The sequence below is a fragment of the Notamacropus eugenii genome, chromosome 7 (assembly GCF_028372415.1).
Source record: "Notamacropus eugenii isolate mMacEug1 chromosome 7, mMacEug1.pri_v2, whole genome shotgun sequence".
In the NCBI taxonomy this organism is placed as follows: domain Eukaryota; kingdom Metazoa; phylum Chordata; class Mammalia; order Diprotodontia; family Macropodidae; genus Notamacropus; species Notamacropus eugenii.
Window position 1 is genome coordinate 65681330 of NC_092878.1, and position 18262 is coordinate 65699591.

General features: G+C 38.6%; 1 protein-coding gene across 2 annotated transcripts in view; it reads left to right on the plus strand.

Annotated features, from left to right (window-relative positions):
* Positions 1 to 11984: 11984 nt before the first annotated feature.
* Positions 11985 to 18262, plus strand: part of TSHR (thyroid stimulating hormone receptor) — a 171819-nt gene continuing 165541 nt past the window's right edge. For both annotated transcript variants that reach the window (XM_072625602.1, XM_072625603.1), the window contains exons 1-2: positions 11985 to 12228; positions 12765 to 12973. In XM_072625602.1, coding sequence (XP_072481703.1) covers positions 12804 to 12973 — 170 coding nt within the window. In that variant the 5' untranslated portion in view covers positions 11985 to 12228; positions 12765 to 12803. The remainder of the gene's footprint in view (positions 12229 to 12764; positions 12974 to 18262) is intronic.

The window sequence follows — 18262 nt, forward strand, 5'->3', positions numbered from 1 at the left end:
GCAGATTTAAGAACCTGTGTAGTAGACTCCCCTGCGTATGCTGGAATGCTTGTGGTGTAGTTGGCACAATTTGTAAATTAAAAAGGAAGTATGGGAGCTGAGATAATTGTTCATTGCTTGCCAGTTGTGGTGGCTATGGCTCTGCAGAGCCCTGGAGCAGGAGCAGACAGCTGCCTACACAAAGACCCAGGCAAGAACTGGGAGTGGCTGGCTCCTCCTGGAGGAGGAAGAACCCCTGGAGCTCAAAATTTAGCCCTGGGGCAAGATAAAGACTGAGCAGCAAGGCAGGAGAACTGAGTGTGCCTTTTTTGCAGCATTCTCCTGGGATAGTTTGGGAGCCAGGGGGTGGAGTTGCCTGTGGTGGGTGGGGGAAATGCTGTGTACCCCCAAGGACTCTACCCTGTTGGCTTTGTTGCCCAGTTACCACTCAGGACTTGGAAGCAGGGCTGGAGCAATGTTAAGACTGGGATTTGGTGCATTTGAGCCTGCATCTGAGAGTGTCTGGAGGAAGCCTGCAAGGGCAGTGTGGGGAGAAGGATTTTATTTGAACATTTTTTGTTTTGAATTGAGGAAGGAGGAGCTGGTTGCTCACTTCCCAAAGACTGACCCCCACAGAATGATGTTATATTATGTATATATCTTTATGTTTGTTTAAGGCCATGTGGTCACTCTGGTAATGAGTTGTTATGTTATGTACTCTGCAAACTGAAGTTCATGATGTGTTTATTTTGTGAGAATTATGTTGTATTTACTTAAGAAATGTTAATGCTTATTCAGATACAAGCTGCCTATATAATGGTTGTGAAAGATCTTGGGGCTGAATATAATGTTAATGAGATTTATGTTAATGAAAGATCTTCTCCTCCCATTAATAGACCTCACCTGAACCCCATTAAGGGAACCTTGATTGGGGAGACTTGTTTTGTAGGACCACCACACCTTTTGTTAATTAATGAGGCATTAAAGCCAAGTGCCAAATAAGCCTGTGCCAGATGCATGTATTGTAAAGTATGAAAGATGCCCTGTACAAGGAGGATGGAGTAGAGATGGGGAGCAACTACAAGAAAGATGGGAAGAGAGAGACAGAGAGACACAGAGAGAGAGAGACAGAGAACTACAACCTTCCCTATGGCCCAGGTCAGAACAATAAAAAGCCATTTCCCACAGAATGTTAACTATCTCTTGATTTGCACTGTTCCTCTCCTTACTAAATTATGAGTTGATGCAGTGTCATGTATGGAATGAGATCTGCACTAGAAGTCAGTAGACATGGTTTTGAAATCTGACTCTGATATCAGTTTTGTGACAATGGATAAGCTCATTAGTTACCATGGGGCCCAGTTTCCTAATCTCTAAAATGTGTACAAAAGTACTTGTACTACCTACCTCAAAATACCATTAAAAAGAAAACTTACAGAATTGTACTCTATGAAAACACAAGTGGTTATGTAGGCAGTGATTGGGTCTCACTTAATTTTTGTATCATACAAAGAGCTTGATGAAGCATTCTGTATATACTACATGCTTAATACACATTTCTGAAAATTTTCAAGCAAAGAACATTCCCTAAAAATGACATAATATTTTGCAATATTTTTAAAACTCATGTATTCTTTTGTAACTAATCTATAAATACATATTTCCTTTGATATCCCAAAGTATAAAGAAGCTTAATACATAGTACTCATAGTAATAGAAATGTACACCTATTAAAGACATTGGAAAAATTCAACAATATTTTTATTTGGAGAAGATACACTATCAATGTTATAAGATTCCTATGATACTTAATATTTCTAACAAAATTAAAACTATGTAGTGTTCCCAAAATCTTGGTGCAGTTTTGGATTAATAAACTTGGCGCAGTTTTATAAATGATAATAAAAGTTAGAATAGTATTAATCTTTAATAGCTTTAAATAGCTTAAAACTGCACTGTCTTTAGGGGAAACCCTGAAGAAAGTTTTTTTTCAAGACAGAGGTTTTTTAGTCCCCTTGAAAGAAATGGAATTTTTGTGAGGACAGAGACAAGATGGTGGAGTAGAAACAGAGACTTGCTAGAGTTCTCCCCCGAAGCCTAGTCAAATACCTATAAAAAATGACTCTAAACAAATTTTGGAGCTACAGAACCCACAGGAGGATGGAGTGAAGCAAGTCTCCAGCCTGAGACAGCCTGGAAGGTTGACAGGAAGTATATATCTTGCCACAGTGGGAGCAGAGCATAGTCCAGAGTGGGCTGTGCTGGCATAGACAGGACCTGAGTAAGCTTAGGGGACTGAATCTCTGGCAGTTGTGGTGGTTTCTAGAGTTCACAACCCCAAAACACCAAGGACAAATTAGAAGGTCAGTGGAAAAAACCCATTAGATCTGTGTGAGAGAGGAGAGTGGTTCGACACCAGCCCCAGGGCTACAGAGAGGATGGAGGAACCCGCTGCACCCACAACAGGGACAGAGGTAGTGATTGTTTCTGGTGCTCCAGTCCCACAGATTGTGGGGAGATTTAGAGGTTGACAGCTGGAAGCAGAGAACTACCTTGATGAAGAGCTTAAAAGTCAAATAAATGGTTGGAAAAATGAACAAAAAACCAGAAAAAGAATCAGACTATGGAATCTTACTTTGGTGACAAGAAAGACCAAAATATACAAAACTTAAGAAGACAACAAAGTCAAAATTCCTACATCCAAAGCTTCCAAGAAAAATATGAACTGATCTCAGACCATGGAAGAGCTTAAAAAGGATTTTGAAAATCAGGTAAGAGAAGTAGAGCAAATTGGGAAGAGAAATGAGAGTGATACAAGAAAATCATGAAAAATGAGTCAACTGCTTGCTCAAAGGGGACTCAAAAAATGCTGAAAAAAATAACACCTTAAAAAATAAACTAGCCCAAATGGCAAAAGAGATCCAAAAAGCCAACGAGGAGAGGAATGCCTTAAAAAGCAGAATTGGCCAGATGGAAAAGGAGGCCCAAAATCTCACTGAAGAAAATAATTCCTTAAAGATTAGAATGGAGCAGATGAAAGCTAATGACTATGAAAAATCAAGAAATTATAAAACAAAACCAAAGGAATTAAAAAATAGCAGATGAAATGAAATAGCACATTGAAAAAACAACTGACGTTGAAAATAGATCCAGGAGAGATAATTTAAAAATTATTGAACTACCTGAAAACCACGAGCAAAAAAAGAGCTTAGACATCATCTTTCAAGAAATTGTTAAGGAAAACTGCCCTGATATTCTAGAGCCAGAGGGTAAAATATATATTGAAAGAATCCACTGATCACTTCCTTAAAGAGATCCAAAAAGAAAAACTCCTAGGAATATTGTAGCCATATTCCAGAACTTTCAGGTCAAGGAGAAAATATTGCAAGCTGCCAGAAAGAAACAATTTGAGTATTGTGGAAACACAATCAGAATAATGCAAGACCTAGCAGCTTCTACATTAAGGAATCAAAGGGCTTGGAATATGATATTCCAGAGGTCAAAAGAGCTAGGATTAAAACCAAGAGTCACCTACCCAGCAAAACTGAGTATAATACTTCAGGGGAAAAAATGGTAATTCAAAGAAATAGAGGACTTTCAAGCATTCTTAATGAAAAGATCAGCACTGAATAGGAAATTTGACTTTCAAACACAAGAATCAAGAGAAGCATGGAAAAGTAAACATGAAAGAGAAATTATAAAGGACTTACTAAAATTGAACTGTTTACATTCCTACATAGAAAGATAATATTTGTAACTCTTGAGACTTTTCTCAGTATTAGAATAGTTGGAGGGACTATACACATATAGACAGAGGGCACAGGGTGAGTTGAATGTGAATGGATGATATCTAAAAAAAATCAAATTAAGGGGTGAGAGAGGAATACATTGGGAGAAGGAGAAAGGGAGAAATAGAATGGGGTAATTTATCTCTCACATAAAAGATGCAAGAAAAAGCTTTTTCAATAAAGGGGAAGAGGGGGGAAGTGAGAGGGAAAGAGTGAACCTTACTCTCATCAGATTTGGCTTAAGGAGGGAATAACAAGCACACTCAATTTGGTATGAAAATCTATCTTACACTACAGGAAAGTAGGAGGGAGGGGAATAAGCAGGGTGGATGATAGAAGGGAGGGCAAATGGGAAGAGGGGGTAGTTAGAAGTAAACACTTTTGAGGAGGGACAGGGTAAAAAGAGAGAATAGAATAAATGGGAGGCAGGATAGGATGGAGGGAAATATAGTTCACATCATGACTGTTATGGAACTGTTTAACATGACAACAGATGTATAACCTATATCGAATTGCATGTCTTCTCAATGGAAATGGGAGGGGAGCGAGGAAGAGAGAGAAACTGGAACTCAAAGTTTTAAAAATGAATGTTAAAAATTGTTTTTGCATGTAACTGGGAAATAAGACATACAGTTAATGGGGTATAGAAATCTATCTTGCCCTCCAAGAAAATAGAGGGGAAGGAGATGAGAGAAGGGATAGGTGTGATAGAAGGGAGGGCAGATTGGGGGAAGGGCTTATCAGAATGTATACTGTCTTAAGGTGGGCAGAGGGGAGAGATGGGGAGAGAATTTGGAACTCAAAATCTTGTGGAAGTGAATGTTGAAAACTATTTTAATTATTAATTAATTTTAAAAAAATTTTAAATTAATTTTTAAAAAAAGAAATGGAAATTTTTTTTGCCCCCATCCCTTCAACTATTATTACATGCTGTTATTGTCCTTTGTACTCAAAGAGGACCAAAATGATGTCACCTTGTTGTGGTCAAGATATGGTGTTTTGGACTGTGGTTGATCAGACCAATATGAGCTCAGAAGGCTATACTCCAGGTTAGGCACAAATAGTCCAAATAAACATTTGGGATGGAGATGTCTCTAAATTTGTATATGTCACATTTCTTTGGAGCTACTGAGAATGAACTTCAAGTATTACCAAAGTTTTTTTTGCGTTTTTTTTTGTTTGTTTTTTGAGCACATGATAGCATCCCCTCTTTTAGCAGTAAGCAAACCAGGATTAGATTGGTGAAGCAAACAATTTTTTGGGCACCTATTCTAGCCCCTTCCTCATGTCAGGAGGTGAGCAATCCTTAAAAAAGGCTACTCGGACACCCAACGGGGCTGCATTACTGTGAGAAGACAACCCTATGCACTTGGCTTCCTGTGTGCTGCCTTGTGACCACAGTTCCATCCATATCTGCTGCCTCATCACATTTCAAAGTGGGTAAAAAGGGTAAAATGGTGTAGATGTTGTCTTTTGGCTTAAGCATTAACTGGATTTAAGTGAGACAGCTAAATATAACTGAACTATTGACACTGTTCTCTATTCTTTCTCAGTCTCTTTACTAGTCTTAGCATACATTTCGGGCCCTGTTGCTTTTATAATTCCTATTTCTTAACAACAGATGACATCAGAGCCTTCATTCCTAATAGTTACCCTTTGAGATCTCTCCTTTTCAAGTACCAAGTCAGATACCTCCTTTCCCATAAAGCCTTCTCTGATATATACCCTTCCTCCAACTCAACTGTGATCCCTTCTTCCTATTTCTCATAACACTTTGCCTAATTTTTCTTTGTCTCTATCACAATCTACATAACGTTATGCCAGCCTGTCTATGTGTAGGTCTTATCTTCTTTCCTAATCATGCACTAAATTTCTTTATGACAAGGGAATATGTAGTTTTTTTTCTTTGTGCCCTTACTACTTATCACAGTGACTTAAACATGAGATGCTTAATAAATGTCTATTGACAGAGAAAAAATGTTCCAAATACCCTTATATAAAACAGAAGCAGCAATATTCCATAATAATTATTCCAACATTGAGTTTGTCCAGGTTGATTATGCAGCAGGGCATAGGAGACCAGTTTTTAATGGCTGTATAAAAGCCCCCAATTCCTATCTATTCAATCCCCTGGTCTTTTATCCAAAAGGGAAGAGAAAGGAGAAGTCAGGCAGGATAGGCAAAAAGGAAAGCAAAGATACTGAGAAGGATGCAGAGAGAAAGAAAAACAGTCACAGACAAGCAGACCAGAAAATGGGGAGATACAGATACACAGAACAAGAGAGATGAGAGTGGACTGAGATGAGGACAGAGACAAGAGACCAGAAAATGAGATTGAGGCATAGAGGTGGGATGGCATTGAAATATTCACCAGGAGTTCTGCTTCGGCCACCTTTATCCATCAGGACCTGATGGAACAGCCTTTTGAGTGGACTGATGCAGACTTGGCTGCCACTTTTCTATCTTCCCCTACCAGAAAAGCCTATGTTGAATTCCAAGCTTATCTCTTTTATTTAGAGTTTGCTTATACTTCTGTTTAATTAGTATTGACTGTCCACTTTTGACTGATAAGAGCAGTTTCTGATTAATAGACTTTGTTACTGTGACTAAGGAAGCTGATCAATGCTCATCCAGTCAAGGTCCCTTCCAGTGAAAGGAGAAGAATAGCTCAAAAAACCTGTCAGTTCCCACATTCCAGAGATGGGGGTTAAGGAAGAGGGACTGAGAGTCCCACCCCTTTATCTGTAGCAGTTCAATGGATGAAAATGCAAGCAACTCCTTATAGATACACTGTTACACATGTGGATCCTATTCACCTGATATTTTTAAAAATTATCCCTCTCCATTGGGAGTTAGCATGCTGTTTTAATTCATTTCCCTTACTTCCAATAGACTGCATTCCTGCTGTAAGAGCTGTAAACACCTATACTATAGACATTTAAATTTCCATCGGTTTTGAATTTCATCTTTGTCTTATTACTTGGCTGCTTTGAATTTAGAATTGAATTTAGTTAAACATTTTACTGGTTTTTTGGGGAAATGTTGTTTATTAGGAGGCTAGGTCAGTCAACGGATAGAACACAGCCTAGAATCAGAGACACATGACTTGAAATCCAGTCTTTGACACTTATGACCTGTGTGACCTAAGACAAGTCATTTTACCTTTTCTGCCTCACTTTCCTCAACTGTAAAATTAGTATGATAATTAATAAGGTTTATTAACCTCAGAGGGTTGTGAGGATCAAATGAGGTAATATTTGTAAAGCACTTAGCAAGGTGTTTGGCACATGTTGTTCATTCATGTCTGAATCTTCATGATCCTGTATGAGATTTCCTTGGCAAAGATATTGGAATGGTTTGCCATTTCCTTTTCTAGCTTATTTTACATATGAGGAACTGAGGGAAACAGAGTTAAGTGACTTGCCCAGCTAGTAAGGTCCTAATCTGTGTGATGGAGATAATATTATCACCTATCTCCCCAGGTTGTTATGAGGATCAAATGAGATAAAATACTTTGTAAATCTCAAAGTGCTATATAAATATTATATCATTGAATATTATAGTTTTAATTTGCTGCTGACTGGATTTATAATGTTGACATATAATTTTGTTTCATTTTTGATGCATATTTTTGCCTTTCTGTTATTTTATCCTTCTTCATTTTATTAAAGTTTTATTTGATTTTTGTTTTGGATAATGTTTCTAGTTTTGGTTTTTCTTTTGCTTTCATTTTGTATTTTATTTTTGGTTTTTCTGTGCAGTAATCTACTTTATCCCTAGGTTGCCTATTATTTAATGGTGCAAATTGTGACACGGCTATTAAGCTACTTGTTGACGTACAAATAGAATGTTATGGTTATGGCTGCTATTGCTACATGTCCATTGTTTTAGATCCCTGATTTATGATGTTAGTCACTGAATGGGTGTTGCCTCAGATAAACTGAGGTCCAGGAAAGACCTTAATTTAGAAAGGTCAAGATCATCCATTTCATCCTGGGCTAACACCCAAAGATCTTGACTTTGTCTTGCCACTGAGCTTCAATGTCTCTGGAGGAGAGAATGAGACTGACGACTTTGTGCAACTGCCTCACTTAAATCCCATTCACGGGCAAGACATCACCTTGTGATGTCATTGGTCCTCTTCCAAAATGAAGGCAAATCACAATAATGTCTGTATGAGATTGCATGGCTAGTTAATTTTCCTTTGGTGATTAAATATGAGCATTATATATCAGTATTTTGAAAACATGAGTATTGCATTTGAAAAGAATGTTACTTTATCAGTGTTAACATCCACAGGGCATTACTGACCTTTAGAGGAGACATTGTGCTATTATACTGCATTACAAAAAGGGTATATTTTAAAACCCAGTAAAAGAGAAGGGGCTGATAGCACAGTGTATACTGGGACAAGGACAGGAGGATCCTTTAAAGGGTTCTTTGTGAATTACCAGGTCCGCTTGACCGTTCAAAAATCCTTGAAAAATTTCAGATGGGAACAGCACTTGGAAATTGGTTTATATTCCTCCCTAGGAAGTGGAGGAAAGCTTTTGACATTGAAGAAAGGTAAGAGTTCAAGAGTTAAGGTACAAGCTGAAACACATACTCAGGTTCTCACTTGTTCTTAGGAGAGGGCTTAATACTAGTACCCTGTTTAGGTTTGATGTTGGGAGTAAGTATTGTTGTTCAGTCATTTCAGTTGTGTCTGACTTTTCATAACTGTATTTGGGGTTTTCTTAGCAAAGATACTGGAGTGGTTTGCCATTTCCTTCTCCAGCTCATTTAACAGATGAGGAAGCTGAGGCAAACAGGGTTAAATGACTTACCTAGGGTCACACAAGTAGTGTCTGAGGCCAGATTAGAACTCGGAGAGATGTCTTCCTGATATCAGGCCTGGTGCTCTATCCATTGTGCCACCTAACTACCCTGGGATCACATGAGGCACTTGCAAATCATTGGACAATTGACAAAAGCAAGTTTACTTTGCCCAAACACTAACTTCTCTGGCTGCTGCTTCCCCATCTCCTTATACAAGTACACAGACACTCAAGGCAGCTTGAGGGCTCAGCCTATAGAGCTATAGGGCTGGAGTCAGAAAGATCTGAGCTCAAATGCAGTCTCAGACATTTACTAGCCATATGACTGTGACTTACTTTCTGTTTGCCTCAGTTTTCCAAGCTGTAAAATGGCATAATAACTACATACCTTCCAGTGTTGTTGTGAGAACCAAGTGATATAATATTTGTAAAGTGCTTAGCAAAGTACTTTGTGTGTAGTAAGCACCAAATAAATGCTAGCTCTTACTGAGGCATACTTTTTTTCACTTTATTTTTCTTGCTTTTTTTTGCAGCATGGCTAATATGAAAATGATTTGCATCACTTCACATATATAATTGATATATTGCTTGCCTTCTCAATCGTCAGGGGAGGGCCTCAAGAGAGGGAGAGAATTTGGAACACAAAATTTTTTAAAATTATTGTTAAAATAAAGTATATTAATATCAAAATGCTTGGTGGTGGTGGTAGCAATAGTAGTCGTAGTACTAGTAAGTAGTAGTAATAGTAGTAAGAGTAGCAGTCAGCAGAACAGGAAATGATGACTCAGTGGTATTAAATAAATTCACTAATGTGGGGGAGATGCAATTTTTTTGTGCTCTTAGATGATCAGAAAGCTATACAAGAGAGGCAGTAGTCAATCAAGCTCAATCAAACAGGTTTGTTGCATTTTAGGGAAAACTAATCCCCGTTGCAGGAAACCAGAATACTGGTCTGATGGCACCAGAGGAGAGCTGAAGCTAGATTCTAGTCATCAGAATCAACACTTCGTTAGATAAAACTGATTTCACATTGTTTATGCTAGAAGGGAAAGTTCTGTCCATGGTTAGACAGAGGACTGGGCCCCCTAATACAGAGAGATGAATGCCGTCTTTAAAATGGGCCATAGTGAAGTATACCGTATCAGAGAAAAATAGCTCACTTGTGAAAAGGGTCCAAGCTAGATCCCTTAGGTTCGAAAGAGATAGTTCACCTGAATATTAAGCAGGGGCTAAACCTCCTGTGCTACACATATCTCTGAGGAGCATATCCTCCTACCAGGATCCATTCAGATCAAGGCAGAGATTTTGAAAGTATTCTACTCAACAGTTATTAGTTTTGACTATTATCAAAATGTGTAGAATTATACCATGCTATCATCCAGGGGCCCCACAACCTGAATGGTTCAATTGCTCACTACTAATATGTTAGAGACACTGGAACCAGAACAAAAGTCTCAGTGGAGTCATTATGTGGTTTTCAAGGATGCCCATAATATTCTACGAGGAATGATGTCACAAGATTTACACTCTACCTGCTGATATATGGGTGTCTGCCACCTCATGCTTTGGAATTCTTGGTTCTAGTACGTTTCTTGGAATCTCTGCAGCTATACCAGGCATAAGAGGTGTCTCTGGGTCTAGTCTTATTCTATTTGGAGGTGCAATTACAGAAAACAACAGGATCTTTCGTTCTGTGAAGAAAGAGGAATACACGTCTGTTTCTGAATCACTGTCAGAGAGCTTTTCATTACTGACTGCAGACAATGGCAACCAGTACATCTCTTGACTGAGGGAAAAAGTAAAAGGAGTTTACTAATCTTAGCCCAGAAGAATTCTGACAGAAGCAAATGAGATGATTCCTGAATCCGTTAGATGCAACAAATAGCGTTCTGTTAAGATATTTTGGTGCTCATGACCTACACAAGTTAGTAGACTGATGGAAAGCTACTCCCTACCTACTTGTGGAGACATTGGACAACTTGCTGTTTTACAAAGTCATGGAAACAGGCAGGGGACCCTGAAAAGACAATCCACCCCAACTACTTATTTCCTATAGGCGAGTTGGTGGGACCTTGGGGGTAAAGTGATTGGGCACTTAGTTCAATAGATTGTAAGCAAAAGAGACTACCTGTTAGCAGCAAAGTAGTAATGACTTTTTGGCCCAGATAACATCTCAAAAACAGACATTTCTTCTGTAACTCAACACCCAGGTCGAATAAGGGGAGAAGAACCCTGAAGAAGTACATTTTATTCCTAGTACTTCAGCTGTAGAATCCTGTATAGATGCAATTCACAAAGCACAGTAACATTACTGAACAGTAGAAACTAACTTCTACCAGCAGAAAGCAAGTCCTCAGCACCTATCTATGTGAGCTCTTGAGAACCTCTGAAAGGGAAGATAGAGGAGGGGGCAGATGTCCATGAGGGAAAAGAAGTAAGGAGACTCTCCGTGCTTGATTCAAGTGAGGGAATAAGAGAGGCTGGAGTCAGAGACTAGAACTGGGAGTCAGATTTAGGGGAGGTATTAACCCATTCCTGAGAATTACACTGTAACTGTCCCTCCATCGTGGCCTGATAGAAAACCTTGAGATGTGTCTAGTTATTACTGGACTTCTGTGAGAAGATTCATAGAAATGGTGATGCTTGCCTATTTCCTTCCACTTTTCCTTACTGGAAGATTGCATGTTAAATCCACAATTCATCTTTTGTCTTTAAATTTTGTTTCCTTTTTTAGATAATTAATACCAACTGCTAAAACAATGTTCTTTATTATTGTGAATGCTAAGGTACATTCATTTGTCCACTATTCTTCTTCATTGTGAATGGTAAGTTGCAGAGAATGTTCTAAACTGCTGGTTGGAGACTCAGTGAGGGGCTCTGGAGTTCATAGAAGATTGTTCCAGGGCTAGAACTGACCCCATCAGATCATAAATTTAAAGCTGGAAGGTAACTGAGAGCTTATCCAATTCAACTCTTCATTTGTCGAGTTAACTGAGGCCTAGAGAGGTCGCTGAAGGTCCCAGGTAGCAAGTCAATTGATATGAAACTAATACAAATCCAGTACTTTCCCATCATACTTGAATGACTGTATACACGGAAAGTCACTAGATTTGAAGTCTGAGAGCCTTCCATTCAAATCCTGGTTCTGCTACCTGTGGAACAGGTCACAAGATCTCACTTTCCTCTTTGATAAAATGAGTGGGTCGTACTACAACCTCCAAGTTTTATTCATTTACAAATCCCACATTCAGGGGTCTCAGGTATTCAGACTTCCATTGGAGGGCTTATGCATTTCCAGATTCTGCCTACAGATGGCACCAGAGTCCCAGTTTCCTAACTGCAATTTGCACTGCTTGCGGGAGCTCTCACAAGAGCTCATCCCGCTTTACTTAGTGCAGAGAGCTCCAATCTTCTATGTCGGTTTAGGAACGTCTGATTAAGTTAAAGAGATCTTGCTGCGCTTCTGAATGCAGCCCGTGCTTTCCCAAACTGGGAACCCAGTGCATTGCCTAGTCCAAGAGGATGCTACTCTGAGACAGTCAGGAAAAGCAAGACACAAACACTTTCTTCCGAGAGGTCAATTACCCTCCGCAGGTGGAGGTAGTGGCCGGCTCCCCACCTCACTGAGGCGTCTCAGAAATCAGGTAAGGGGATTGTATTTTCCGGGACCAGAGAGTGTAGGTGGATCCCAGAAGGACAGTGTCCAAGGGAGCCCAGATGAGGAAAGATGCTCGTTGGGACCAGGGTCTAATGATTTATAGGAAAGAGGCACTGAGGCACGGGAGGTGGGGGCGTGAAAAGGAGGAAGAAGAACAAGAATAGGAGGAGAAGAGCCTAGGCTTGTAGACAGATAGTGGGGGAATTTGAAAAGAGGGACGAGGGAGAGCTGGAAGAAGAGCAAAGGGTACCTAAAGCCAGGAGGAGGCTATTGGAGGCAGTGTGGGAGCTGAGGGGCCAGGGAGAAGCGTAGGACTGGTGGTGCTTGGGGAGCTCCTAGAAGACGAAGTGTGAAGTCTTTAGTTTGAGGGACAGCTGCCCAGAGACGTGGAATCCTGACCAGAGCTGCCTCCTCCACCTCCTTGGTGGGGAGAAGCGAGGCTCACTGCCTTTCCAGAGGCTCAGCTCTTCTTCCTTTTCCTCCTTCCCTCTCCATGTTGTCCTCTTTCTCACTCGGATGCAGAAGAGAAGTGAGATGAAGAAATAGAGGGAGCGGCGGAAAATGGGGAAGTCCCGGCTGGCGCTTGTGGTGCTGCTGCTGGTTTCACCGACAGTCCTGGAGGGCAAGCAGCGCCCTTCCCCGCTCTGCGAGTGCTACCAGGAGGGCGACTTCCGAGTTACCTGCAAGGACATCCACTTCATTCCCAGCCTCCCTGACAATACCCAGACACTGTGAGTACTGGGGACCTGGGGGAAGGAGGACAACTGGTATTCATGAGCAACTGGAATGAGTGGGGCAAGACCCTTCCCAAATGAAGTAACTAGAAACAAGGCTGGGGAAATCTCTTGTGGAGGAGTTAAAACCCAAGCACCCAAGCTTAACCGGTGTTTTGTTGAGCCCTCGAAAACAAGTGAACCCTAGAGAAACACCCAATACTCCCAGAATGTCTAACTAAAGATAGGCTTTGTTAACACCCTAGTTTCCAGGTTTGTGGTTTGGTGATCAGCAATAGAATACCAGGTAAAATATTGTTTAAGTGGAAAGAGAAGCCTCCTTTCTAATGAAATAAAATGTGAAGTTTTACCTGCTCTCAGTTTTGATTTTTGGTTGTACTAGCTTCCACATTATATTGTACCAAACAATGTTTAATGAATAAATGCCAACAATTTTCTTTGGGGGACTATTGTTAATATATCTTTAATTGTGTGTATGTGTATGAATAAACATGGAAATCTATTGTTTAGCACAGAATGCTTTGTAATACCAAAAAAAGATGTGTCTACTAAGTGTCTGCACTTAAATCTTTTCATGGTTCAAGTTACAGGTTGCTTTAAAGTTCCAAAGACATGAAATGGGGGGAAAATGCATCTGGTACCCATATGTAAAAAATTACTGAATTAGAAACATGATGATAGACATACTTAATCTGTTTGGAAAATGTCCAGCAGTTCTTTGACAGAAGTTCAAAACAATGAATAAAAATGTTGAAATGTTACATGGAGACTAGCCCTTGAAAACAGGAGGGTCTAGTGGTTAAAGCTCTCCTCCCAACCAATTTCTGAAATTGATTTGAAATCAACGTTTTGTGTTGAGGGAAAATAAGGTGGGTTTTTTGTAAGAATATAAAGTCAAGTAAAAAAAGCTTGTCATGGAGAAATTTACATAAAAATTTCTATTGGAAAATTTTCTCCATAAGGATCGTGAGTTTGTGATTGCTTTAGTATTTTGGTTGTCTAACAGTAAAGGTGAATTACTATTAGAAATTTTTCTAAAAATCAAGGTGTTTGACCATTTGAGTACAGAACTGACTTTCTGTGCTTTGAATATGAAGATATTTTGATAGATTTTTCTGTTTTTAAAATTTCTTCAATTAGCATTTTAAGGAGAAATTTGCCACAAATTTCATGTATATTGAAGTACAGCAGTGCTAAAGGATAAGAAAGACAGCTGTTTAGGGTATGACAGTTAAGAAGCTGTAACAAGATACCTATTTTTACAATGCTGTGTATACATGTATGCAAATGCAGTAATATATATTAGAAAGAACACTAGCCCTGAAGCCAGGAGGGACTTAAATTCACATTTTACTCTAATATTTTCTAACTTGCAAAATGGAGCTAATAAAAATTGTACTGCACACTTCATATGGGTTATAATTAGCATCAGATGAGGCAATTCAGGATGTCCCAAAAGTCTTTTGTTGTTGTTAAGTCATTTCAGTCTATACAACTCTTCATAACTCTATTTGGGTTTTTCTTGGCAAAGATACTGGAATGGTTTGCCATATCCTTCTCCAGCTCATTTAACAGATGAGAAAACTAAGGCAAATAGGATTAAGTGACTTGCCCAGGATCACAAAAGTCACCTCTTACCGCTTGAAATTGCACTAAGATTTTTGGGACAGGCACTTTGCAAACCTTAAAGTGTTATATAAAGGGCAGTTATTATTTCATATCAGAAAATTCCATTCTTCTTAGTATATAGGTATTTATTTTGTGATCAGTCATAGGTTACAGTGAATCACCATCATCATTATAACTGACATTTATAGATTTGTAAAGCACTCCATATCCATTATTTTATTTGTGTCACAACATGACTCTGTGAGGAAGGTATCTCAGGTTTTTCTCCCATTCTTCAGAAGAGAAAACTGAGGCTCAAAGATATTTAGTAATTTATCCATGGCCATACAAGTAGGAAAAATCAGAGGTGGGATTTCAATCTGACTCTATTAATTCATCCCTAGAATACACAATAACACATAAAGAGTATGATTTTCAAATTCAGCCAATGCTTCCAAGTGACTTAATCCAACACTCATATTACAAGAACTTGATATATGGTTAGGAGATAATTAGGGCAATGGTTGATTTTTTTTTAATGTCATCAGTCTCCAGTGTGGATTCTATTATCATAATAACATTAAGAGAAGTGAACTATAGTATTATATCATACAGCAAATCCTTGAGGGATTGGTCTCCGAAAATTCAGAATTTTGAATATTTTAGGCATGTCCTTAAAGGTTTGGTTCCTTTAGCTCCATATAAGTAGATATCCCATTGCCAATTTGGATGTCAGAATGGAGTTTCAAAGTGGTGGCTGATGATCAGCCATGATCAGAAGCAATAAGGGATTTGTATTTTAGTTTAAATGGATGGACACCCATCAATTCAACTCAACAAACAATAATTATGCCTACATTGTGCTAGATGGTATGGATAATAATAGGAATGATGGTCCATCCTAGTTAAAGAGCTGATTCTTCTCTATCCTCTGTCACCTAAAAGGGAAATTCCCTTTTCTGGTTCCTGTTCTCAAGATGCTTATAACTGAATTCAAATTATTTGACATCTTGGGGAGGAATTTGGAAAAGAATTTATCTCTTTTCCTGAATCAGTGGGGTTTACTCTATTTGAACTTTTTATCAGTATCTTTAGTCGTGTTTTCTTGCCCAAATTATTTTACATTATGTATATCAAAGATAAACAGAGAAGAGATTTCTGTGAACCTTACATCCTTATGTTTCCCTTATTAATGTGCTTCAGAGATTACAGGAAACTTTTTTTGGAACTCTGGGTCATTGCATTGTGAACTCAGCGAATGTAGGCTGGTCTACAGATCTAGAATCAGCACTAGATATAGAAGGTAGATTAAAATAGAAATTCCAGCATAGAGTAGCCTCAAGTGCTCTAGCCTAGGGCAGTAAAGTCTACTCTCTAGGGCTCTTTATAACTGAAATACTTTTGAAGAGTTGAGAAGAGGAGCTGGGAATCCCAGACCTGGAACAAGATCCTGATTGTTTAAACTACCCCCAGATAGGCCAAGTCTCTAATAGTCCAATATGTCAATGAATCTTTCATCTTATTGACAATGGTCCTCCCTTCAGTAGTGCGCACTGCAATCTAACTCTTCCTTCTCATCTTGTGTGATTCTTGTCTACATTTTCCCATAAGCCCTAACATGGTCTTGTTCTAAAGTAGAGGTTCTTAATCTGGGGTCTGAGAGTTTTTTTAAAAATTGATAAGTATATTTCAATATAATTGTTTTCCTTATAATCCTATGGTGTTTCATTTTGAGTATTTAAAAACATTGTTCAGAAAATGGATCCCTAGGCTTTGGCAGAATGCCAGAATGTTCATTACATCCCCTCCCTGCAAAAAAAGGGGAAAAGAAGATACTCAAGTGGAAAAATGGTGCAGAAAATGTGTCTGGAGAATCAGGAGTGGAGCCCAGAGAGGAGTGAAGACATACCTGGCCTACTGTCCTTCTTTGTGTTGGGTGTGGGTTGCCCATGTGGATAGATGGGTCTGTCTAGATGTGGTTCACAGAGAGGTATGAATAGATATTTCTGGTCTCCTCCACCCACTCCTCTCTGAGGGAGATTTTGATTCTTCCCAAGAGGGAAGCAAGAGGTTGAGGCCTCGAGGCTGGCTATCAAAGAAGTGAACTTGGTTTAAATGATTTTTTTTTTTAAGTTTGTGAATTATTATATAGAAATGACCAATTAGTCATTTCAGAATCATGCAGTTTTAGCCTGAGTATATAAGGAATTAATTTTAGATTTTTGTGTGACTTTTGTCAGATTTTTTTGGGGGAAACAAGAGAAAAATGGATCAGGGATAACAACTGATATATGGTTATATCTCCACTATTATCTACATAGCTAGCAAAAGAAAAACATTTTCTTTGTATTTTTATTTGAAGGTTTATGAAAAGATACCTTGATAATAGCAAGAATGTTTTTTGAAAATAGTATTGTGATGATTATCTTGTGTTTGCCCCATGCCTTGAATAAGTACTTCATACATATCACTAAATATGAACTATTTTTCTAGTTAGTTGTTCAAAAATTTAATTTTTATGAAGTTTTTTGTGACCTATGTCTAATGGTAAGTTATGCAGTGCTAAACCATTTCTATTATCTCATATTATGTGTTTTTAGGGTTCAAGTCTAGATACTTGCAAAGTATAACTCAAAACCTGAAGAATTTGAAACCAAGTTTTGAAAGAAAGAGCAAAATATCAAAATTTCTACTTAAGGCTTTTTGTCACTCCATCTTTCCTTCTCCTCTTTTTTTTTTCCCCATGGAAGGTCAAAAGAATCTTGGGGTTGAGAACTTTGTTTTTTATTCAGTCGTGTTTGACTCTTCATGACCTCATTTGGGATTTTCTTGGCAAAGATACTGGAGTGATTTGCTATTTCCTTTTCCAGCAGTTTTACAGATGAGAAAACTGAGGCAGACAGGGTTAAGTGACTTGCTCAAGGTCACACAACTGGTAACTGTTTGAGACCAGATTTGAACTCAAGAGGATGTCTTCCTGGCTCCGGACCTGGCATGCACTGCCCTAACATCCCTTTGAAGTTGGTTGGCGGGGAATCCTCTAAAGAGATGCTGGCTGAGTGGGTGGAGTTTGGTAATTAGATATTAAGCTGACAGTTAACAAAGGTTTCTAACCTTCTGTCAGATAAGGGCTTCAGACCTTAGTAGATTGAGTGACTAAGGATGCCATTTAGATGACTAACTATTGTGTTGCAAAGAACTTGGCACCTAAAAAGTAAGACTTTCTTTCGAAGAGGAAAAACCTATTACAAGCAATGTTTTTACACATGAAAATGCTCCTCATGCAGAAAAAAATAAAGCAGGTAAGGATTTTTTCTTTAGGACCATGACTAGGTGTGTGATGGATATGACTTTCAAAAAAACAAAACAAAACAACTGTAGCTTCTCAGCCATAAGGTAAAAGAGATATGACAGATGACTCTTCCTCTTTTGAGGAAGTTGTACCGCATCTGAGAATTCTAACTGAAACCATAAAATGGGAAGCAGAGAAAAGTGAGGAAAGAAACATGTATTTATTAATTGTATTAATGTATTAATTGTATAAAATGTATTAAATGAAACAAGTATTTATTAAATGCCTACCATGTGCCAGACACATGCTAAGTACTTTAAAAATATTTTCTCGTTTGATCCTCACAACAACTCCATGGGGTAAATACTATTTTTATCCCCATTCAT